Genomic DNA, 22,238 nt, shown 5'->3' with positions numbered 1-22,238 from the left:
GGCTGGAGCCCAGGCTGTGGCTCTCTGGGCAGATGCCAGCAGGGCAGGGGCTGTTTGCTGAGGCCCATGCCTCGCGGGAATGCTGGCGCCATCCCAAAGGAGCAGAGCTCAGTGGGGGGGGGGGGAGGAGGAGGCCCCGGTTACAGAAATAAATCGATATATTAGTGTGTACAAAACATGCTGCTGTCCCCCGCGGCCTCCACACATATAAATAACACCCCGGGGGCTCAGGCGGGAGATGCCTGTGCGGGGCCCGCCCCACCGGCACCGGCACCGGCCCCGGCCCCGGCCCAGCCCGCGGGCCCCGGCACCGGCCTGGCCTGCCCGGGCTCACTTGAGGTCCACATCGAAGTCCAGCACCAACAGCTTGGTCTCCTCGGTGCCGTTGCGGCTGCCCACGGCACAAACCAGCTTCGTGTTGGAGGCGCGGATGCGCCACACGACTCCGCCGCTGCCGCCGCTCTCCAGCGCCACCAGGTTGCGCACGAACTCGCCCGTTTTTAGGTCCCAGAGCTTGACGGTGCCGTCGTCCGAGCTGGTCACCACGAACTTGGAGCTGAACTGCAGGCAGGTCACGGCGCTCTGGTGCTTGCTGGGCCCTAGGAGCAGAGCGACCGCAGTCAGAACCGCTGGAGATCATCGGCTCCAACCCACCCCCAGGGCAGGGCTGCCCGGAGCAGGGCACAGGAGTGTGTCCATGGAGGGGTTGGGATGTCTGAGGTGGAGACTCCACAAAGCTCTGTGGAGCCTGTGCCAGGGCTCTGCCACCCGCAGTGGAAGGAAGTTCTCCCTCACATTGTTCTTCCTCGTGTTTAGGGGAGATTCAGGTCAGATGTAAGGAAGCTCCTCCCTATGAGGGTGCTGAGGTGCTGGCAACGGGTGCCCAGAGAAGCTGTGGCTGCCCTATCCCTGGCAGTGTTCAAGGCCAGGAGCAACCTGCTCTTTGGAAGGTATTCCTGCCCATGGCAGGGTTTGGAACTGGAGGAGCTTTAAGGTCCCTTCCAACACAAACCAGACTGGGATTCCAGGATTCATTCTATGATTCCTAGGAAACTTGTGTTTTAGTTTACGGCCATTGCTCCTCATCCTGTCACTGGGCACCACTGAGAAGAGTCTGGCACCCAACTTTGAGATATTGATCTGCATTGATGAGATCCCCTCTCAGGCTGCTCTTCTCCAGACTCAACAGGCCCAGTTCTGGCAGTTTCTCACAGAACAGAATCCCAGAGTGGTTTGGGTTGAAGGGACCTTAAACTTCATCCAGTTCCAACCCTATCCCATGGGCAGGGACACCTTCCACTAGAAGATAATCTAGTCTTTCAGTTCTGAGACGTCTTCTCATCAGATATGCTCCAGACCCCCCGACCATCCTTGTAGCCTCCACTGGAAGCCTTCCAGTACCTCGTCTTTCTTGTCCTGAGGAGCCCAGCACTGGACACAGGACTCCAGATGTGGCCTCACCAGCGTCAAGGAAAGGGGGAGGATGATCCCCCTTCAACCTGCTGCCACACTCCTCCTGATGCACCCCTGCATATTCCTGTCCCTCCTGGCTCAAGGTCACACTGCTGCCTCATGGTCAGCTTCTCATCCATCAACTCTCCCAGGTCTCAGCTCAACTGCTCTCTAGCTGTCAGCCCCAGCCTGTGCTAGGACTTTGGGATCCCTCAGTTCCATGCTCCCACCACAACCCCATTGGGAGCCCCCTTGACAACCTCTGCCCTGCCCCATCTAGCAGCCACACGTGTCCCCAGCGCGCAGCAGGAGGAGCTGCCCCGTTCCAGCACTCACCCTGCAGCGTCTGCAGGCACTGGCCTGTCTTGATGTCCCAGATTTTGACGGTGGAGTCGGCGTTGCCGGACACGAGGATGTTGTCCCGCAGCTCCATGCCGCTGGTGAGCGACTGGTGCCCCATGAGGGTGTGCAGACAGTTCCCGCTCTCCACGTCCCATACACGGATGGATGTGTCCAGGGAGCCGCTCACAATGTGCGTCCCATCAAACTGCCCAGGGAGACACAATCAGCATAGCCTGAGCAGGGGAAGGGGCAATACCAGCCTGCGGTCAGGGACAGGGCACAGCTGCTTGAGAGACATTCTTGTGTCCCCTGCAGCTAATCCAGGTGCGCATGTGACTGGCAGCGTATTCAAAGAACCCAAGCCTGGGTTGGGCTGGAGAGAGCTTAAAGCTCCTCCATTCCCAAACCCCTGCCACAGGCATGGACCCCTTCCACTGGAGCAGCTTGCTCCAAGCCCCTGTGTCCAACCTGGCCTTGAACACTGCCAGGGATGGGGCAGCCACAGCTTCTCTGGGCACCCTGTGCCAGCGCCTCAGCACCCTCCCAGGGAAGAGCTTCTGCCTAAGAGCTCATCTCAGTCTCCCCTGGGGCAGGTTCAAGCCATTCCCCTTGGCCTGGCCCTACAGGCCCTTGTCCCAAGCCCCTCTCCAGGCTTCTTGCAGCCCCTTTAGGCACTGGAGCTGCTCTAAGGTCTCCCCTTCAGGAGCCTTCTCTTCTCCAGGCTGCCCCAGCCCAGCTCTCTCAGCCTGGCTTGAGCAGAGGTGCTCCAGCCCTCGCAGCAGCTCCATGGCCTCCTCTGGCCTCACTCCAACAGCTCCACATCCCTCTTACGCTGCTGCCCCAGAGCTGGATCAGGACTGCAGGTGGGGTCTCCCCATAGCGCAGCCCAGCAAACGGGGGGGGGGCGGTTCTGGGCTCAAGCACTCACTGAAGCCGGGTCATGGGGAGTTTCTCCTCACCCAACACCTAAAGTCCTTCTCCTCAGGGTGTGTGTCCCTGCAGCACACCTGTGGTGTCAGGGAGCAGGGCAGAGGGCCTCCCCTGCAGGGATCAGACATAGCCCATGTGTCCCTGGGGCCATCAGTGGGAGGGACAGGGGCTCCAGGGTGTTACCTGCAGGGAGTAGACGCGGTTCGTGTGTCCCTGCAGTGTGTGGGTGCAGCTCTCGCTCTCGGGGTCCCACACCTTCACTGTGTAGTCGTAAGCACCGCTCACCACCTTGTGCCCATCGTACTGCACACAGCGCACAGCAGCCACGTGCCCCATGAGCACGTGCAGGCACTGCCCCGTCTCAATGTCCCACAGGCGCAGCGTCGCGTCCCGAGAGCCGCTCACCACCCTGTGGGCATGGACATGGAGCACAACCACATCTGACCTCGGGCGATGGAGGCAACCCCGAGGAGCAGCTTTTCCTCCTGAGGGAAACCTCTTCCCGCACAGCCACAGATCCACCTCTGTGCCCACACCCCAGCCCAGCCCAAGCCCCACATCATAGACCTATGGACTGCTTTGGGGACCTTAAAGCTCACCCAGCTCCAAACCCTCCCAGCACAGCGGGCAGCTGAAGCCCCCCTGCCCGTACCTGTTGCCGTGCAGGTGCATGCAGCGCACGGTAGACGTGTGCCCGTAGAGCGTGTGCACGCACTCGCCCGTGTCCGCGTTCCACACTTTGAGGGTCCGGTCCGTGGAGCCGCTGATGACGATGCTGTCCCTCATCTGTGATGACCACACACCACCGGTGTGACCCACCAGGGTCTGCACACACTGCGAGGGGCGGGATGGGGACACTGCATTGGGAAAGGCTCCACAATGTGGCAAAGGAGCAGCAGAGCACAGGACAACCCCCCCTCCCGCCCCGCTGCAGCATCCACGAGGTTCATCCCTCAGTGATCCACTCCCTGCACCAGACCCCACCAGAGTCCTCTCCATGACATGGTCCTCTGAACCCAACTGAGTTTCCTGCCCTCCTGCATCTCCAGGAAGATGCTCCACACTTGCTGACCTGAGCTGAAAACACAAGTGTAGCCAACTCTTGCTCATTTGGCACTGCACCATCAGACTGGTGGCTTAAGACAGCTCCTGCAGCCAGAGGCTCTGTCAGATCTCCTCAGAGACGGGACAAATCATGGAACCAACCAGGCTGGGAAAGAGCTTCAGCACCACCCAGTGCAACTGCTCCCCAGCACTGCAAAGCCACCACTGCCCCATGGCACTGAGGCCTCGTCTCCATGGGGTGTGAACCCTTGCAGGGCCGGTGCCTGCAGCCCTGCCCTGGGCAGCCTGTTCCAATGCCTGAGCACCCTCTGGGGCAGGAATTGTTCCTCAGCTCCGTCTAAACCTGCCCTGGTGCAGCTTGAGGCCGTTTCCTCTTGTCCCATCTTGTCCCTTGGTCCTTGGGAGCAGAGCCCAGCCCCTCCTGGCTCCATCCTCCTGTCAGGCACTTGTAGGCAGCCATCAGGTCCCCCCTGAGCCTTCTCTTCTCCACACTGAACCCCCCACGTCCCTCAACCCTTCCCCATCACACTTGGGCTCCAGGCCCTGCACCAGCTCCAGTGCCCTTCTCTGGCCCCGCTCCAGCACCTCAATGTCTCTCTTGCAGTGAAGGGCCCAGAGATGAACTCAGGATTCAAGGTGTGGCCTCACCAGTGCCCAGCACAAGGGGACAATCCCTGCCCTGGCCCTGCTGTGGCACCTGTGCTGATACAGGATCTGTATCAGACAAAATCCACTACAAGGCCTCTCCCAGCCCCCCACTCGGGCAGGACCAGGTCTCACCTCCCCTGTCACAGCCGACCACACTTTGAGGGTGTTGTCATCGGAGCCGCTGACGATGCGGTTGCCGCAGAACTGCAGGCAGGTGATGACGTGGTCGTCGTGTCCCTTCAGCACCTGCATGGGGAACACCAGGAGTGAGGCTCAGAGCCCGGTGTGGACATCTGGTGGCTACTGCTGGGGGCTACCCAGGGACTTCAAAACCTGGCTGGACCCTTGTGGCTCTGAAGGCCACCTGGAGCTCAGAGCCACCACTCTGTCCCAGATCATCTAAAAATCAGACTCACATAACAGTCTGGATTGGAAGGGACTTCCAAGCACCCCCTGACCCTTTTCCTGCTCTAAGCCTGGAGGACTCCATGGGGTTGGGACCCATCAGGACCCAGCCCTTTGTCTCTTTGAACCTCATCCCCTTGGCCCATCAATCCAGCCTGTCCAGATCCCTCTGAAGAGCTTCCCACACATATTTCCAGGTGGATGCCTGTGGCTGGTGCCTCCTCAGGACAGGTCAGACCTGTCCGCCTCTTCCTGAGGCACTCTGACAATTCCTGGTGTTGTTCTCATCCAGCTGTCACAGATGTTTCTCTGCTACTTCCTTCGTGCTCCAACTTCCCACATGGGAAAACTCTGGAGCCTGGTTCTCACCAGGACACCCCGAGGCACCCACCTTGGGGGCTCGGAGCTCCCCGCTGCGCCAGTTCATGTCGATCTTGTGCTGCCGCATGAAGGCGAATTTCCAGGGGCTGTACATGAAGCCAGGGCTGAGCAGGCGCCGCTTCCGCAGGTTCAGGGGCTCCTCGATGCCTGCGGGAGGGAACCACCGCGGGATGTGACACAGGACACGGCGGGGGCATTCCCGCACCCTGGGGGAGCTCAGGTGAGCACACGCTGGGTGCTGTGGGCTCCCTGGTGCTGCATGGATGAAAGGCTTTACCTTCCTCACGGCACTTCTCCCTCCAGAGCAGGTTGTCCTCAGCCAAGACCCTCCAGTAGCGACAGGTCTGGGCAGCGCGGAGCAGGTCCCGAGGCTCCAGGAAGGAGAGGACATAGAGTGCCAGCTGCAGAGAGGACACCAAGTCAAAGGGGCACCAGGAACTCCAGGGGCACTCCTATGGCTGGTGATGGGTGCCCAGCGCATCCCTTGGCTCAACTCACCTCCTTGGGCAGCAGGGAAATGAAGTCTCTCTGGAACTGGGGCTCAATGACCTGCATCATGTACTTGATCTGGGAGGGCTCGCAGCGGTCGATGAGCTCATCCAGAGCAAGCAGCTTCTCTGGGCCACTCCACCGCTGAGGAGAGGACATGGGTCACGCTGCCTGCACCCAGGGCAGCCCGCACCAACCCCACAGGCACCAACCCCACAGGCACCAACCAGCATAGGCAGAAAGGGCTAGTGGGCCACTGGAGCAGGACAGGGCTCTGGTACCTGGACCTCAAGGTAGAGCAGAGCCAGAGATGGGGCTGGGTGCTCCAGGAATCATGGACAAAGCAATAACCCTCAGGTTGAAGGAGAGCAGGAGCCAGGCCAACACCACCCTGTGCTCCCTCACCTGAGGCAAAACCTCACCAAACATCAACCCAAACCCCTGCGTGAGGAGGGCTCCACGCTGATGGGCTCCCCAGGGCTTGGTTCCCCTCCTGCACATCCACCAAACCCCAAGCTCCCAGTGTTCCTGTGGGAGCCCTTTGGCACCAGCCTACCTGGAAGGTGCGGAGCCAGTCCTGCAGCTCAGGCGGGGGGGCCACCGAGGGGATGCGGCGGCGCCGGGCTGGGCCTGCCTTGGCGTTGCGAAGGTCCCCGAAGGTGGTGGTGGGACTGGGGGTGCAGGGACCCAGGGTCCTGCACCACAGCAGGGAGACACCACGTCGGCACAGCCACACCGTGCCAAGGGGTCCCAGAACAGAGCAACCCAGCCCCACCAGCCAGGAGCCTGCACGGTCCCCTGCCACTGGTAGGACACCCAAACGGCTGAGGGTGGCTCTGGCAGAAGGACACCCAGATGGCTGAGGGCTGCTCTGGTAGCCAGGTGCGCTTCCTGTCCATCTCACCTGCTGTACTCGGAGCCCTTGCGCAGCTTCTTGCCCGGGGAGAGGGCTCTGCCATCGAGGCCGTTCTCTGACTTTCTCTTCATCTGCAAGGAGAAGACATGCCAAACCCTTCTGGGGTCGCACCTTCCTGCCCAAAGGAGGCCCAAGCTGGCACCACCATGGCAGCAGGCCCGGAGGTGCTGAGGTCACCAGCTCCCACAACAGCCCCACAGGCCATGTGCCAGTGCCAGCTCCAGCCACCAGCGCCAGCCTCTGGGGTGAAGCTGCAGCCTGGGGCTGTTACCTTCGGTCTCACGTGCCGGAGGAGGCCACCATCCTCCGTCCGCTGCAGGTAGTCGATCCAGCGTTCGCCAATGGTGTAATAGAAGTAGACGTTGCCACCATCCTCCCCTTCCTCGCTGTAGCAGCTCCCCTCCTCCTCCTCTTCCTCCTCGTCCTCCTCCTGCTCCCCGCAGCCTGTGGAGCTGAGTGGCTCCTGTGCCCGGTGCCTGCCGGAGCCATCAGCCTCCAGCCCAGGCCCTGTGCTCCCAGCGCACTCCGGCTCCCAGGCGCCTGCAGCCTCTGCCTCCTCCTCAGCCCCTGCCTGCAGCAGAGGGGGGGCAGGGTCAGGTCTGGCTGTGCTGCTACAGGGGTGCCCTGGGGCCAAGGGGTGAAGGAGCTGCCCTCTGCAGTGCAGAGCCTGAGATGAGGAGCAGGGAACAGACTGTGGAGCTGAGGAGTTCCCAGGGGTCATGGGCACACTCTAGGGACAGGCCACATCCCAGCTCCACAGCTGCAGCGAGACCGAATCCCCCCTTCCCCCGTATCCTGTGTTCAGTTCTGGGCCCCTCACTACGAGGGAGACATTGAGGTGCTGGAACAGGGGCAGAGAAGGGCAGCGGAGCCGGTGCAGGGCCTGGAGCCCAAGTGTGATGGGGAAGGGCTGAGGGACCTGGGGGGTTCAGGCTGGAGAAGAGAAGGCTTGGGGGGGGGGGCTGATCACTGCCTACAACTGCCTGAGAGGATGGAGCCAGGAGGGGCTGGGCTCTGCTCTCAAGGAACAAGGGAGGGGACAAGTGGAGCTGCCCCAGGGCAGGTTTAGATGGAGCTGAGGAACAATTCCTGCCCCAAAGGGTGCTCAGGCATTGGAACAGGCTGCCCAGGGCAGGGCTGCAGGCACCGTCCCTGCAAGGGTTCACACCCCGGGGAGACGAGGCCTCAGTGCCATGGGGCAGTGGTGGCCTTGGCAGTGCTGGGGCGGTTGTACTGGATGATCTTACAGGTCTTTCCCAATCCAGCTCACTCTGTTTCCATGACTCCAAACTTTCTTGTCCTACCTGGGGCACAAGAGCTTTATTGTCCCCCTGCAGACCAGGGCTCACTCTCGCTTCTTCCTCACTGCTTGGTCTCCTCCTGCAAGTCATTCGCTGGCTGTTGAGCTCCAAAATGCGGGTGGTGATGCCCTTGACGAGGAGAAGATCATCCAGCGAGCTGAAGCCTTTCAGTTCCTGTGAGAAGAGTCAAAGCAAAGCTGAGAAATCCAGGGAGCAGCAGGGCCTGCTCACTCACACCCTGGTTTCCTTCCTGCTGGTTCAGAGCTCCCAGCCTTTGCCTCTTCTGACCACCAGCTCCCTCTGAGTCTTCAGGGGAAGGAGGGTAGCAATGCCATGTACAGGAGATACCTTTGTACGGCCTGTCCTCACTGCTGCTCCCATCCAAAGAGAGGGATGCCTTCTCCCAAAAAACCCTTCCCATGTAATCCCTCCCAGCCCCCTGCCCTGAACAAGGAGCAGCCACAGCACCAGAGCTGCCTCTGAGCAGGAGAGCAGCAGACCAGGAGCATGGCACCAATACAGCAGGGACGCGGACTGCTGGAGAGGGGCCCAGCATAGAGAACGTCCACTGTGACGAGTCACACAGAGAGCAAGGGTCTGACCATTCCAAATCATGGAACCACAGCCTGGGTTGGGCTGAAGAGAGCTTAAAGCTCATCCAGTTCCAACCCCTGCCTTGGGCAGGGACACCTTCCACTAGAGCAGCTTGCTCCAAGCCCCTGTGTCCAACCTGGCCTCGAACACTGCCAGGGATGGGGCAGCCACAGCTTCTCTGGGCACCCTGTGCCAGCGCCTCAGCACCCTCCCAGGGAAGAGCTTCTGCCTAAGAGCTCAGCTCAGTCTCCCCTCGGGCAGGTTAAAGCCATTCCCCTTGGCCTGGCCCTACAGGCCCTTGTCCCAAGCCCCTCTCCGGGTTCCCTGCAGCCCCTTCAGGCACTGGAGCTGCTCTCAGGTCTCCCCTTCAGGAGCCTTCTCTTCTCCAGGCTGCCCCAGCCCAGCTCTCTCAGCCTGGCTCCAGAGCAGAGCTGCTCCAGCCCTCACAGCAGCTCCATGGCCTCCTCTGGCCTCGCTCCAACAGCTCCACGTCCCTCTTGTGCTGCTGCCCCAGAGCTGGATCAGGACTGCGGGGGGGGGGCCTTCCCATAGCGCAGCAGAGGGGCAGGATCCCCTCCCTGAGCTGCTGCTCACGCTCTGGGGGTGCACCCAGCACACGGGGATTTCTGAGCTCAAGCGCTCACTGAAACCGGGTCATGGGGAGCTTCTCCTCACCCAACACCCCAAGCCCTCCTCCTCAGGGCTGCTCCATCCAGCATCCACCACACATCACCCCGAACCCCTCCTGCAGCTGCTCCCTCAGCGTAACCCCGACTCCGGTGACAACCCCTGCCCCAGTCCGTTCCGTCCTCCCGGTGCTGCAGTTCCACCACCCCCGCTGCCCCGCCAGCGCCCCAGCCCCTTGCCCGACCCCGCTCCACCGCCTCCTGCCCGGCCGAACCCATCCCAGCTCCAGCCGCCCCCCGCTCCGGCCCCTCCCCTCGCTGCCCAACACCGGCACCGGACCCCGGCCCTGGCCCGCCGGTTTTTCACGCGTTGCCCGCCCCACCCGGGACGCGGCTCTTTCCGCCGCAGCCGCGCCCCCGGAGCGGGCTCCCGCCGCCTCCTCGGCCCCCCTCCCGCACCTCTCTCTTGCGCACGATGCCGCGGGCGCGGCGCCGGCCGATGCCCTGCAGCGCGCCCTGCAGCTCCGCGGCACCCGCGCGGTTGATGTCCAGCGGCCCCGCACCGGGGCCCGGCCCCGACATCCCGGCCCCGCCGCCTCGCAGGCCCCGCCGCTCCGCGCAGGCGCCGCTTCACCCCGCCTACCGAGCCGTGACGCCACATGGAAACAGCGCGCTTATTGGTGACCGCGCCCACCTAGCCGAGGCGCCGCGCCGAAACAGCACGCTCATTGGTGGCCGCGCCCCTTGCCCCGCCCACAGGACGCTGACGCAATGCGGAAAAAGGCTGTTTATTGGTGGTGGCGGGGCGGGACCGGAGCTACCGGCGCTTGTAGAGGCAGGGCCGCAAGCGCAGCCCCGGCACGGGGCGGCCGCGGGGGGACCCGGTCTTGGAGAACTCGAGCAGGTGGAAGAAGGCGCTGGAGAGGTCCTGGGGCAGCGGCGTCACCGACTGGCACCGACGGGCCCCATAGCGCCCCACAGCGGCAGTGCACCCGCGTGCCCAACACTGCCCAGCCCCAGTGCACCCCGTGTGCCCAACACTGCCCAGCCCCAGTGCACCCCACGTGCCCAACACTGCCCAGAGCCCAGCCACAGTGCACCCCACGTGCTCAACACTGCCCAGCCCCAGTGCACCCCGTGTGCCCAACACTGCCCAGCCCCAGGGCACCCCGTGTGCCCAACACTGCCCAGCCCCAGTGCACCCCACGTGCCCAACACTGCCCAGCCCCAGTGCACCCCACGTGCCCAACACTGCCCAGCCCCAGTGCACCCCACGTGCCCAACACTGCCCAGAGCCCAGCCACAGTGCACCCCACGTGCTCAACACTGCCCAGCCCCAGTTCACCCGCGTGCCCAACACTGCCCAGCCCCAGTGCACCCCACGTGCCCAACACTGCCCAGAGCCCAGCCACAGTGCACCCCACGTGCTCAACACTGCCCAGCCCCAGTGCACCCCGTGTGCCCAACACTGCCCAGCCCCAGTGCATGCCGTGTGCCCAACACTGCCCAGCCCCAGTGCAACCCCTGTGCCCGACACTGCCCAGCCCCAGTGCACCCCACGTGCCCAACACTGCCCAGGCCCAGTGCATGCCGTGTGCCCAGCACTGCCCAGCCCCAGTGCACCCCGCGTGCCCAACACTGCCCAGCCCCAGTGCACCCCACGTGCCCAACACTGCCCAGCCCCAGTGCACCCCGCGCGCCCAACACTGCCCAGCCCCAGTGCACCCCCTGTGCCCAACACTGCCCAGGCCCAGTGCATGCCGTGTGCCCAGCACTGCCCAGCCCCAGCGCACTCCACGTGCCCAACACTGCCCAGCCCCAGTGCACCCCGCATGCCCAACACTGCCCAGCCCCAGTGCACCCCGCGTGCCCAACACTGCCCAGCCCCAGTGCACCCCGCGTGCCCAACACTGCCCGGCCCCAGTGCACCACATGTGCTCAGCGCTGCCCCAGATCCCAGCACCCCACACCTGCTGCATCTCAAGCCTCCTTGTGCCACCTCAAATCCAGCAGCCCCTCCCCTGAGTGCCCCAACTCCGTCCCAGACCCCAGATCCCATCCCCACTGTGCCCAGTGTGCTCCAACCCCAGCCCAAACCCTGGTACCCCATCCCAGTGCACCCTGAGTGCCACAACCCCCGCCCAGTCTCCCCTCCCTTTCAGACCCTGAGTGCCCCAAACCTCCTTCCAGCCCTTAGCATCACATCCCCCATGTGCCCCAAGTGCTCCCAGCCCAGACCATGACCCCCAGTTGGCCCAGCTCTCCCTGACCCCCAACATCACAGCATCAGTGTGTCCCAAGTCCCCCAAACATGCTCCCAGCCCTCAGTCCCTGCATGCTCCAAGTCCTCAGCACCCCCAGACCAGCTCCCCTGAGGATTCACCTTGGAGATGCTTTTGAAGCCCAGCTGAGCCATTGCGCTCATGAAGGCTCGCATATCCTCGAAGCGGCTGGCCACCTCGGCCACCATCAGGGTACCCCTGTGGAACACCCCAGCCCTCAGGGGCAGCACCGGCACCTTCCGGCTCAGGTAACACCTCCCAGTGCATTTGGCTCTGCTTACCCCAGCTTCAGCACCCGGTTGGCTTCCTCCAGGATCTCCTGCAGGTTGGTGCCCATCAGCGCCAGGCAGAACACTGCAACGTCCACTGACTTGTCTGCCAAAGGCACCTGTTGGACACTCCCGGGACGCACGTCCCAGGAAGAAGATGAGGATGGCAACAGGGCTGGGGCAGCCCTTCCACAAGCTGCTAAACCCAGGCTCCTGGATTCAGCCAGGCATCACTTCTGGAGAGCGGGAGGTTTCCCAGTGCCCCAGACAGGCACCTGTTCCCCGAGAGGGACCCCTGATTCCCCTCTCCTGCCCCACAGCATCCCCGCCCAGCCACCTTGGCCATGTCGCAGACGGTGACCTCTGGGCTGAGCGGCACCAGGTCAAAGGAGTGAACTTTGTTCTTGATGCTTTTGGCGAGTTTGCAGTCCCCGCACCCGAAATCCGCTACCACGAGCGAGGACGGCCTGGGGGTGGGACCGGGGTCAGGGCGCTGCCCGCGCCTCGGCCCCTGCACTGCCCGCCGGCCCCGGCTCACCGCCGCCGCAGGGCGTGCGCGATGCGCTGCACCGGGTTCTCGGGCCAGCGGCCCACTTGCTGCGTGAAGCCGCGGTGGTAGATCTGGAAGGCTTCGGGGTCGTCCCGGAAGAGCTTTGCCGCTTCCCGGCTGCTGGACGTGTAGAGCTGCTGGTTGATGTACCGGAACCGGGCAGCCAGCAGCCGCTCCTCCATCCGGGCGCGCAGAGCCGCCGCCCGCCCCAGCGGCGCCGCTGCCGGTGCCGCCGGGCCCGCAGGGAGCTGCTGCTGCTGCTGCTCCTCCGGGCGCCGCTTCAGCCGCTGCCGCCGGCTCAGCTTCCGCACCGGTTTCGCGGGCTCCGCGCTCGGCCGCTCCCCGGCCCTGTCTGCGGGTCCCGGCCCCGCTCCAGGGGCTGCCCCGCGGGCGGTGGTACCTGTGTCCGGCCGCTGCGCGCTCCGCCGCCGCTCCCCGGCCCCGGGCCGCCTCCGCGGGGTCTCACCGTCAGCCCCCGGCCGCCGCCGCTTCCGCCTCCCCGCCGCGGGGCCCTGCGGACGGCGGGCTCCAGTCACCTCTCCCCGCCCAGGGACCGGCCCCGGACGGCCCAGAGCGCGCTGCCCTTACCGGCCGGCCCGGGCCCTCGGGGGCGCCGCGGGGCCCCGACAGAGCCCGGGCGGGGCCCTCGCAGCCATCGTCCCACTCTTGCTCCGCGAACATGGGCCGGGACCACGTGTATCCGCCCGGCGGGGCCAGAGCGGCGCCGGCAGCACCAGTGGAAGCAGCGCCCACACGCGGCCGGGAGGCAGAGCAGCCCCGAGCCCTGAGCCGCCTCCCGAGCCCCACGCCCCGCCCCTTGAGCCCCGCTTGCCCCGCCCCCGAGCCCCGCTAGCCCCGCCCCCGAGCCCCCCGCCCCGCCCCCGAGCCCCGCTCGCCCCGCCCCCGCAGCCCCACGCCCCTCCCGTACCCAGCGTCGCGCCCGGCCTCGCCGCTGCCGGTGCTCGGTGGCGGTGCCCAGTTCCCGCCCCCGGTTCCCGCCACGCCCCTTTGCCGTAGCGCGGAGCCCGGAGGCTGTGCGGCGTCCGTCCGGCAGGGGGCGCTGCGGCGTCCGTCCATGGGCGGAGCCTACGAGCGGTCCCGCGCCCGCGAGCCAGCGCCCTTCGGCGAGCGGAGCCGGTGAGAGCCGGGACCGGAGCGCAGCGGGGCGGGGGTGGGGAGGGGCCGGAGCGGGGCGGGGGGCAGGGAGCTGGGCCGGGGCCGCCGTTGGCGCCGACAGGGCCGGGCGGGGCTGGTGCGGGGGTGAGCGGGCAGCGGCTGCGGTTGGACGGGTCGGGAATGAGGCTGGGCCGGGCCCCGGTGTGGCGGGGCTGGGACACGGAGCCGTTGGGGGTGGAGGGGGCAGAGGCTGTTGAAGCCATGGAGGACGGGCAGGACCCACTGAGGACAGGCAGGGACCCACTGAGAAAGGACAGAGCCACCGGCCTGGGGCAGAGCCACCGGCCCTGGGGCTGTCAGGACCCGCAGGACGCGGGGCTGGGATGTGGGCAGAACTCCCCTGTCCTCGCAGCCACTGAGCCAGGATGACACCGCCGCTGCCCTGGCGGTGCTGGAGCCTCGCAGCGTTTGTGTCTCCTGCATCCCTCACCCAGCAGCCCGGGTCTCTCCCCGGGGTCAGCCGGGTCCGTCCTGCCCGTGTTTAACCCCTCACGGGTGTCTGTGGGGACATGGTGCGCGGTCCGTGCCTGCACCCTCGCTGTGGGACTCGCTGAGGGCAGCCCCACGTCCCTGCTCGATGCTTCAGACCCTCAGGGAAATGAAGGCACGGCCGGAGCTCGGGGTGTTGCCAGAGGGCTGCTGTCATGGGCTGCTGTCCCCAGGGGGTTAAATCTGCAGCCGTGTGTTCTCTTTGCCGGTCTCCGGTGGTTTGAGGGGAGCTCCCGGCCCTTTGTGGTCCTAGCGGAGCGTGAGGCTGCGCCACATCCAGCCGAGGCTGGGCAGAGACAGGGCTCAGGATGGTCCGTGAGCGGTGGGATCCCATGGGGGTGGTGCTGGACGCCCCCGGGCACTGCGGCCGCCGGCTGCGGCTGTGCCTCGCGATAAGCCCCCGGTGCCAAATGTGCTTCCTGGTGACACCGCAGCCCTGAGCTTCCCCTGCGGCGGCGGCTCCGTCCCGGCCTCCAGCGCTCCCACAGTGTTCCATAGAGCTGAGGAGGGAGCATGAGGCTCCTGTCCCGGGGGATGCCGCAGCCGAGGGGACGCCATGTCCGGGTCCTGGGGCTGTGTGCGGGACAGGGGGGCAGCGAGCCCCGTGTGTGTCTCGTGTGCCCAAATCCCCGTGTCCGCACAGCGAGAGCCGCAATGGACGACATCTTCACGCAGTGCCGGGAGGGCAACGCGGTGGCCGTGCGCCTGTGGCTGGACAACACCGAGAATGACCTCAACCAGGGGTGAGCGGAGGGGGACCGGGACGGGGGCCGGGGCAGGGGCTGGACTTGGGCTCGCTTCCGCCCCACTCCGAGTCCCGGGAGCGGGTGGGATTCAGCTCCTCCCCGCCGGGAGGAAGTTACGGCATCGCTGAGGCACGGGCCGAGACCGCTGATCCTCCGGCCGTTTGGGGCCGGGGCTGCGCTGGGGGCGCTCGGGGGATGCCCCCGTCCCTGGGGTGGGGAACGGGGCTGGGTGAGCTCTTCCCATGGGAGCACGGCCCCGGGTTGACAGCAGGGCTGGAGCAGTGAGGGACGCTTCTGCCCATCCCACCGGTTCCGTGCCCCTGTGTCCTGCCCTGGGTCTGTCCTCCTGCTCCCGGGGCTCCCCCAGGACCTCCCGTGTTTGGAGCTGACACCTCCATCGCTGTGGGCAGGCAGGTTCCTGCCGGGCCGTGGCAGCATCTTCCCTGAGCTCGTCCTGGACAAGGGACCTTCCCGTGGCCACATTTTTGTGTCCCTCCTGGGGGTCCCAGTCCCGCGGGTCATGCTGGGCACTCCTGGGGTGTTTGGTCGTGTCACAGAACCCCAGCCTGGTTTGGGTTGGAAGGGACCTTAAAGCTCCACCAGCTCCAACCCCTGCCACGGGCAGGGACCCCTTCCACTGGAGCAGCTTGCTCCAAGCCCTGTACAGTGTGTGCCAGGGCCCTGCTGGGTTGGGGTGTCGGGTGCAGGGCAGAGGGAGCCGGGGGTGCCACAGCCCTGCCGTGGGCCCCGGTCTCCTTTTAAGGCCCGGCCGGTCTCCTCCTCCCTTACTTGGCCAGGATGGAGCGAGGGGCCGGGGGAGGCGGGATCCAGGCTCTGGCTCCTGCCAGTGTCTGTGATTCATGGGAAGATGGGGTTTGGCCTCGGGCTCCGGGGCCCCAGTGGGGATGGGAGAGCGCGGGAGGAGCCGTGTGCCTGCTGCCCCCGCAGGGATGACCACGGCTTCAGCCCGCTGCACTGGGCCTGCCGCGAGGGCCGTGCCAACGTGGTGGACATGCTCATCATGCGCGGGGCGCGCATCAACGTCATGAACCGCGGCGACGACACCCCCCTGCACCTGGCTGCGAGCCACGGCCACCGTGACATCGTGCAGAAGGTACCTGCAGCACCGCTGGCACCAGGAACTCGGCTGGGCTCTGGGTCAGGGAACCACAGAGCCAACCTGGCTGGTGGAGAGCAGGAGCATCCAGTGCAACCGCTCCCCAGCACTGCCAAGGCCACCACTGCCCATGGCACTGAGGGCCTTGGCCACACAGGGTGTGAACCCTCGCAGGGCCGGTGACTGCAGCCCTGCCCTGGGCAGCCTGTTCCAATGCCTGAGCACCCTTTGGGGCAGGAATTGTTCCTCAGCTCCATCTAAACCTGCCCTGGTGCAGCTTGAGGCCGTTTCCTCTTGTCCCATCCCTTGCTCCTTGGGAGCAGAGCCCAGCCCCTCCTGGCTCCATCCTCCTGTCAGGCAGTTGTAGGCAGCCATCAGGTCCCCCCTGAGCCTTCTCCAGCCTGAACCCCCCAGGTCCCTCAGTCCTTCCCCATCACACTTGGGCTCCAGGCCCTGCACCAGCTCCGCTGCTCTTCTCTAGCCCCACTCCAGCACCTCAATGTCTCTCCTGTAGTGAGTGGCCCAGAGCTGAACACAGGATTCGAGGTGCAGCATCACCAGCACCCGGTGCAGGGGCACAATCCCTGCCCTGGCCCTGCTGCCACACTGGTGCTGATCCGGGCCAGGATGCTGGGGGCTTCCTGGCTGCCTGGGCACAAGCTGCTCGTGTTCAGCTCCATGTCAGTATCCCCAGGTCCTTTCCCTCCAGGTCCACCCAGGGCTCTCTCCCCTTTGTCACCTCCTGGGTTCCTTGCCATGAAGTTGCTGTATCCCCACATCTGAGCTCCTTCACCCTCCCCACAGAAGCCCCTCCTCACCCTCAACTTGCTCCCAGACCTGGCCAGTGCCAGAGCAGGTGATGTGCTGGTGCTGCTGCAGGGCCTGGTGCTGGGGGGGGGGGGGGAGCTGCTCTTGATTGACAGGAACTGTCATCCTGCCCCAGCTGATCCAATTCAAAGCAGACATCAACGCCGTGAACGAGCACGGGAACACACCACTGCACTATGCCTGCTTCTGGGGCCATGATCCAGTGGCGGAGGTGAGTGGAAGCACTTGGACATGGGTGGGGAGGGGGGGAACGAGGCAGGAGGCTCAGCATGGCAAATGCTGATACCCGCTCCCTGCTCCCTCAGGACCTGGTGGGCAATGGGGCTTTGGTCAGCATCGCCAACAAGTACGGTGAGACACCCATGGACAAAGCCAAGCCACCGCTGCGGGAAGTCTTGAGAGGTAGGAGGTTCCCAGCACGGCGCGGCAGCCTCTGTGCCCTGCACCGGCAGCGCTGCCAACCCCTTGTCCCCTGCAGAGCGCGCCGAGAAGCTGGGGCAGAGCCTCACCAAGATCCCCTACAAGGACACCTTTTGGAAGGGCACCACACGCACGCGCCCCAGTAAGGCCAGAGCCCTCCCGCTGGGCAGGGCTGTTCCCGGGGGGTGGGAAGGTCCCAGGCCCGCAGGCTCCATGCCCTCCTTTTCCCACAGGGAACGGGACTCTCAACAAACTCGCTGGAATCGACTTCAAGCAGCTCATCCTGAGCCAGAAACTCAACGAGAACCAGTCGGGGGAGGTGTGTGGCTGGGGGAGCACTGCCTCCAGCAGAGCCCTGCTCCTGCTCCATCCCTGCTGGGTGCAGGGATAGGCATGGATGCCTCAGGGGGTCCCAGAGCCAGGCGCGGGGCTGGGCAGGCACTGCTCTCGTGCTGTGTCACTGTCACCTCATGTCACTGTGCACCCATCCTGAGGACCCCATAGCCCCATGAAGGGTTGGGAGGTGCTCGGGGGCCGTGGGTCGCTCGCAGCAGTGTCTCCACTGTCTCGTCTGGTCCCTGCAGCTGTGGAAGGGGCGCTGGCAGGGCAACGACATCATCATCAAAATGCTCAAAATTCGTGACTGGACAACTCGGAAGAGCCGAGACTTCAACGAGGAATACCCGAAGCTGCGGTGAGCACCAACCTTGTCTGCCCCAGGGCAGCGGCGCTTGAGGCCGGGCTCCGACATGGGCAGGACATGGCACAGGAGCCGTGCAGGGGGGCTGTGGGGAGCACCTGCCACCCTCAGGGCTGGTGCTTGCCCCCCAAAGGGTGCTCAGGCATTGGAACAGGCTGCCCAGGGCAGGGCTGCAGTCACCGTCCCTGCGAGTGCTCACACACCGGGGAGACGAGGCCTCAGTGCCATGGGGCAGTGGTGGCCTTGGCAGTGCTGGGAATGGTTGGACTGGGTGAGTCTGAAGCTCTTTCCCAACCTGGTTGATTCTACGATTCTCTTGCAGGATCTTCTCTCACCCCAATGTGTTACCGGTGCTGGGTGCCTGCCAGGCCCCCCCAGCGCCACATCCCATCATCATCAGCCACTGGATGCCCTATGGGTCCCTCTACAATGTGTTGCACGAGGGGACAAGTGAGTGCCCACAGGGATGACAGCACTGGCGCCTACAGCCGGTCTCCCCTTCTCTCTGGTGTGTTTAGGGTTTCTCCAGCTGCAACCCCAGCGCAGGGTGAGCTGGGTCCATGTCCCAGGGACTCTCCCCATGACGTGTCACCTCCTCCCTCCCTGCAGACTTTGTGGTGGACCAGATGCAGGCGGTGAAATTCGCCTTTGACATTGCACGGGGCATGGCCTTCCTGCACACGCTGGAGCCGCTCATCCCGCGCCACCACCTCAACAGCCGCAGCATCATGGTGAGTGCCAGGGTCATGCAGTGCAGCCTGACCCCCGCAGGCACGGGCAGGGCTCCCTCTCACCAGTGTCCCCCCCCAGATCGATGAGGACATGACGGCGCGGATCAGCATGGCCGACGTCAAGTTCTCCTTCCAGTGCCCAGGCAGGATGTACGCGCCCGCCTGGGTGGCACCTGAAGGTGAGTGCCTGGCATCACCTCCTGGCCCTTCCTCACTCTCCTCACAGTGCCACAGAACCAGCTGGGCTGGGAAGGAGTCATCCAGTGCAACTGCTCCCAGCACTGCCAAGGCCACCACTGCCCCATGGCACTGAGGCCTCGCCTCCACGGGGTGTGAACCCTTGCAGGACGGTGACTGCAGTCCTGCCCTGAGCACCCTTTGGGGCAGGAATTGTTCCTCAGCTCCATCTAAACCTGCACTGTTGCAGCTTGAGGCTGTTTCCTCTTGTCCCCTCCCTTGTTCCTTGGGAGCAGAGCCCAGCCCCTCCTGGCTCCATCCTCCTGTCAGGCACAAGCTGCTCATGTTCAGCTCCATCAATCGTATCCCCAGGTCTTTTCCCATGAGCAGTTTCCAGCCACAGTTCCCCAGGCCTGGAGCAGTGCATGGGGTGGTTGTGGTGCAAGCACAGGACCCATCCAATCCTGCCCTGGGTTCCCTGCAGCCCTGCAGAAAAAGCCAGAAGAGATCAACAGGCGCTCAGCTGACATGTGGAGCTTCGCCGTGCTGCTGTGGGAGCTGGTGACGCGGGAGGTGCCCTTTGCAGACTTGTCCAACATGGAGATAGGCATGAAGGTGAGGAGAGGGTTCAGCAAAGGGCAGGGATAAGCCAGGAACAGGCAGCCCTTGGGGAGGAAGACCCACTGGCAGGGAGCCTGTTACCACCCCCTATCCCAGAGGTGTGGGCTCTGCACAGCCCACGCAGGGCCTGGATTGGGATCCTGCCCCTCTCTTCCCCTGCTCAAGGTGGCCCTGGAGGGGCTGCGTCCCACCATCCCTCCCGGCATCTCCCCACACATCTGCAAGCTGATGAAGATCTGCATGAACGAGGACCCAGCCAAGCGCCCCAAGTTTGACATGATCGTGCCCATCCTGGAGAAGATGCAGGAGAAGTAGAGGGTGATACCCCCCTGCGCTGCCACGCTTCCCCTACCACCCCCAAGTGCCTTCTCTAATCCAGTGCCGGGGGGAGCAGGGACCATCCCCCTCCCGCGCCAGCCACGGACACGGTACAGACACCACTGCCCTTGCCGGGGCCACGTCGCCAGCTCCAGGCACTTGCAGCACCAAGCCCAGGGCAGAACCTCCACCCTCCCCAGAGCTGTGAGCAGCCGGGTCAGGAGGCCTGGCCATGGGCTCTGCTGCCCTGGGACTGGGCAGGGTGCTGGAGCTCTCCTCCCCAAGCAGCCAGGGGGCTCTGCCTGCTGCACACCCCGGGCTTTGCGCTTCACTCCCTGGTTTTCCATCCAGGGCACATGGAAAAGCCGCCAGCATCCCAAATAAACGTTTGTTACAAAGCTGCTGTGAAGAGTGCTTGGGGCGCAGGGAGGGTGGGAGATGGACAGGGGCTGCCAACATTCCACAGGGTCTGGGCTCTGCGGCTGTGCCAAACCTCCCCCAGTGCTGGGAGGGAGGCAGCGGGGCCATCAGCACCCTCCTCTCATGGGGGACAGGTCCAAGCTCTGGCTGCAGGGCTGTGCAGCACCCAAGCATCCTCTGGAGAGTCGAGAGATGCTTGGGTGGGAGAAACGTGGGCAGCCCTAGTCCCACCACACATTCCCTGCAGGCCCCCGGGGCAAGAATAAGCCTTCTGGGAAGGGCACAGGATGCAACTGGAACCAGTTGCCAAACCCCCTCCTCACCTTCCAAAGGCACAACAGTAACCTGTGGTGATGTGATGAGAACAGAGGCACTGGCCAGCAGCTTGTGCTGTTCCACTGCAGGCAGGGCAGGAGACAAGACACTGCCCCATCAAAGCCCCCTGTTTAATGGCAGAGAAGTGACCTGAAGTTCCAGTGAATACCCCTCAGTCCTCATGTGAAATAATGGGGCTTTTTCACGTTGATGCCGTACTCCGCAAGCGCTGGTGTCAGGTCTTCCATGGTCAGTGTGTACTTCTTGTCCTGCAAGAACAAGGAGTGCTGTCAGTCCCAGCCGGGGCAACCCAAACTCCTCACACCCAGGAGGGTTTTGGTGTGACCTGCACAGGCCCCAGTACCATGAGCAGCTGCACACCCGGCTTTGGGCGTTCACAAGCTCCTATGTTTGCTTTGCTCTGCGCCCTCAGTGAGCAGAGAGAGGCCAAGTGCTGCTCCATTTTATAAAGAGAAATCCCATCGGGACCATCCTGAAGCCCTGACCCATGACAGGTGATGACTGGGAGAATCCCCAGAACCAGCCTTGTGCCCTGTTCATGTTCTTTCCCAAGTACAGACTCTTGGAATGGTTTGGGTTGAAGGGACCTCAAAGCTCCTCTAGCTCCAACCCCTGCCACAGGCAGGGACACCTTCCACTGGAGCAACTTGCTCCAAGCCTTGAACACTGCCAGGGATGGGGCAGCCCCAGCTTCTCTGGGCACCCTGTGCCAGCACCTCAGCACCCTCATAGGGAAGAGCTTCTGCCTTAGATCTAACCTGAACTTCCTGTTTCAGGTCCCTTGTCCTACCGCTACAATCCTCAGAGTTCTAGTTGCTGTCAGAGGCAGGACAGGACACAAGGTGTGGCTGTTCACACATTCCGTGAAGCCTCCAAAGCCTATCCCATAAATCCTGCCCACCTCATTCCCTCACAGCACCACTTTGCCAGCAGCACAGCCTTGGGCTATTCATGTGCTGTTCTTTCAAAGGCACAGCAGACTGCAGACGTTCTGCACGTCTCAGTGCCCACTGGGGGCTCTTTGAGACGGTCCAGCCCTGGGGAATGCTTTCCCCATCCAAGTGGCTGCTCCCACCTTGCTCTTGCTGCGGGAGCTGCCCGAGGCTGTGCCCTTCATCTTGCAGTGCTGCAGAGCGTCGTTGGCGATGTCCGAGATGAACTTCTGTGCAGCCAGAGAGATGAGGCGGATGCTGCGGGGCGAGACGGGACCAGAGCTGCCGAGGGAGCCAAGGGGGACACCCCCGGGGACTGGAGCCCTGCCGGGACCTGGCGGCCGCCCCCCTCCCCGCGGCCACTCACATGCGCGGGTCCGAGGCCTCGAATCCCGCCCGGTTGAGGTAATACCCGGTGACGGCGTCTGGGATCTGCAGGAGAGAGAGGCGGGAGGAACAGGGCCGCCCCCGGCGCCAGCCCCCCCCTGGCGCGCCCGTACCGTCGGTGTGTAATCCTCCAGCTGCATGAGGAAGTCCACCAGCGGCGTGGTGGAGACCACCGGCTTCACGTCGCCGTTGGCCACGCCGGGCGGCACGTAAATCCCGTTGGACATGGTCCCCTCAGGCGGGGCCGCGGCCACCGCCGCCGACACGGGGCCTGTGGGCACAGCGCTCAGCGGGCGGCCGAACCCCCCGGGCCTGCCCCGGACCCCCGCGTCCCCGGCCCGCGCTCCCCCGGGGCTCGGCCGCTGCCCTCCGCTCCCCCGCTCCCGGCCCGGCCGCGCTCCCCGGGCCCCCTCCCGCCCGCCGCGCCCGGCCCCGCACCGCACCGCCCACCGCGCCCGGGGCCGCCCCGGGGCCGCTGCCGGGGCTCGCTTTGCTGTCGGCGGGAGCGGGCGGCGCAGGGGCGGCCGGAGCCGACGGGTCGGCCTCGGCGCTGCCGCTCATCGCCCGCCGCCGCGCAGCACCGGCACCGC

At 64.8% G+C, this 22,238-nt stretch overlaps 3 protein-coding genes across 6 annotated transcripts; 1 reads left to right on the top strand and 2 right to left on the bottom strand.

Moving 5' to 3' along the window:
* Positions 1-140: 140 nt before the first annotated feature.
* On the bottom strand, positions 141-13,028 carry RRP8 (ribosomal RNA processing 8). 4 transcript variants are annotated; one of them, XM_061480113.1, is made up of 17 exons: positions 12,839-13,028; positions 12,239-12,762; positions 12,038-12,167; positions 11,713-11,819; positions 11,533-11,629; positions 7,933-8,103; positions 6,900-7,199; positions 6,617-6,699; positions 6,269-6,407; positions 5,722-5,856; positions 5,501-5,624; positions 5,234-5,370; positions 4,570-4,683; positions 3,377-3,558; positions 2,908-3,133; positions 1,789-1,999; positions 141-599 (listed from the first exon to the last, which is right to left on the bottom strand). In XM_061480113.1, exons 1-17 carry the CDS (start codon positions 12,929-12,931, stop codon positions 331-333), a joined length of 3,042 nt encoding a protein of 1,013 aa, XP_061336097.1. In that variant the 5' UTR covers positions 12,932-13,028; the 3' UTR covers positions 141-330. The 4 variants fall into 4 exon arrangements, with proteins under 4 accessions (XP_061336097.1, XP_061336098.1, XP_061336100.1 ...); XM_061480114.1 differs by lacking the exon at positions 12,839-13,028 and having other exon boundaries at positions 12,038-12,147; positions 12,239-12,261; XM_061480116.1 differs by lacking the exons at positions 11,533-11,629; positions 11,713-11,819; positions 12,038-12,167; positions 12,239-12,762; positions 12,839-13,028 and adding an exon at positions 9,609-9,766.
* Positions 13,029-13,257: 229 nt separating this feature from the next.
* On the top strand, positions 13,258-19,967 carry ILK (integrin linked kinase). Its single transcript, XM_061480111.1, has 13 exons — positions 13,258-13,387; positions 14,559-14,658; positions 15,610-15,775; positions 16,722-16,817; positions 16,912-17,008; positions 17,085-17,168; positions 17,260-17,345; positions 17,611-17,720; positions 18,049-18,176; positions 18,336-18,457; positions 18,537-18,636; positions 19,119-19,249; positions 19,421-19,967. Exons 2-13 carry the CDS (start codon positions 14,570-14,572, stop codon positions 19,568-19,570), a joined length of 1,359 nt encoding a protein of 452 aa, XP_061336095.1. The 5' UTR covers positions 13,258-13,387; positions 14,559-14,569; the 3' UTR covers positions 19,571-19,967.
* Positions 19,968-21,435: 1,468 nt separating this feature from the next.
* On the bottom strand, positions 21,436-22,224 carry TAF10 (TATA-box binding protein associated factor 10). The gene is made up of 3 exons (XM_061480112.1): positions 22,092-22,224; positions 21,629-21,919; positions 21,436-21,519 (listed from the first exon to the last, which is right to left on the bottom strand). Exons 1-3 carry the CDS (start codon positions 22,207-22,209, stop codon positions 21,443-21,445), a joined length of 486 nt encoding a protein of 161 aa, XP_061336096.1. The 5' UTR covers positions 22,210-22,224; the 3' UTR covers positions 21,436-21,442.
* Positions 22,225-22,238: the final 14 nt, after the last annotated feature.

This window comes from Pezoporus flaviventris, unplaced genomic scaffold (assembly GCF_033815535.1).
Source record: "Pezoporus flaviventris isolate CSIRO_AGI_PZ_B2104156 unplaced genomic scaffold, CSIRO_AGI_Pfla_v1 ptg000168l, whole genome shotgun sequence".
NCBI classification, from domain to species: Eukaryota; Metazoa; Chordata; class Aves; order Psittaciformes; family Psittacidae; genus Pezoporus; species Pezoporus flaviventris.
Note: the sequence above shows the minus strand (reverse complement) of the source record. Positions and strands in the feature narration are given on the sequence as shown.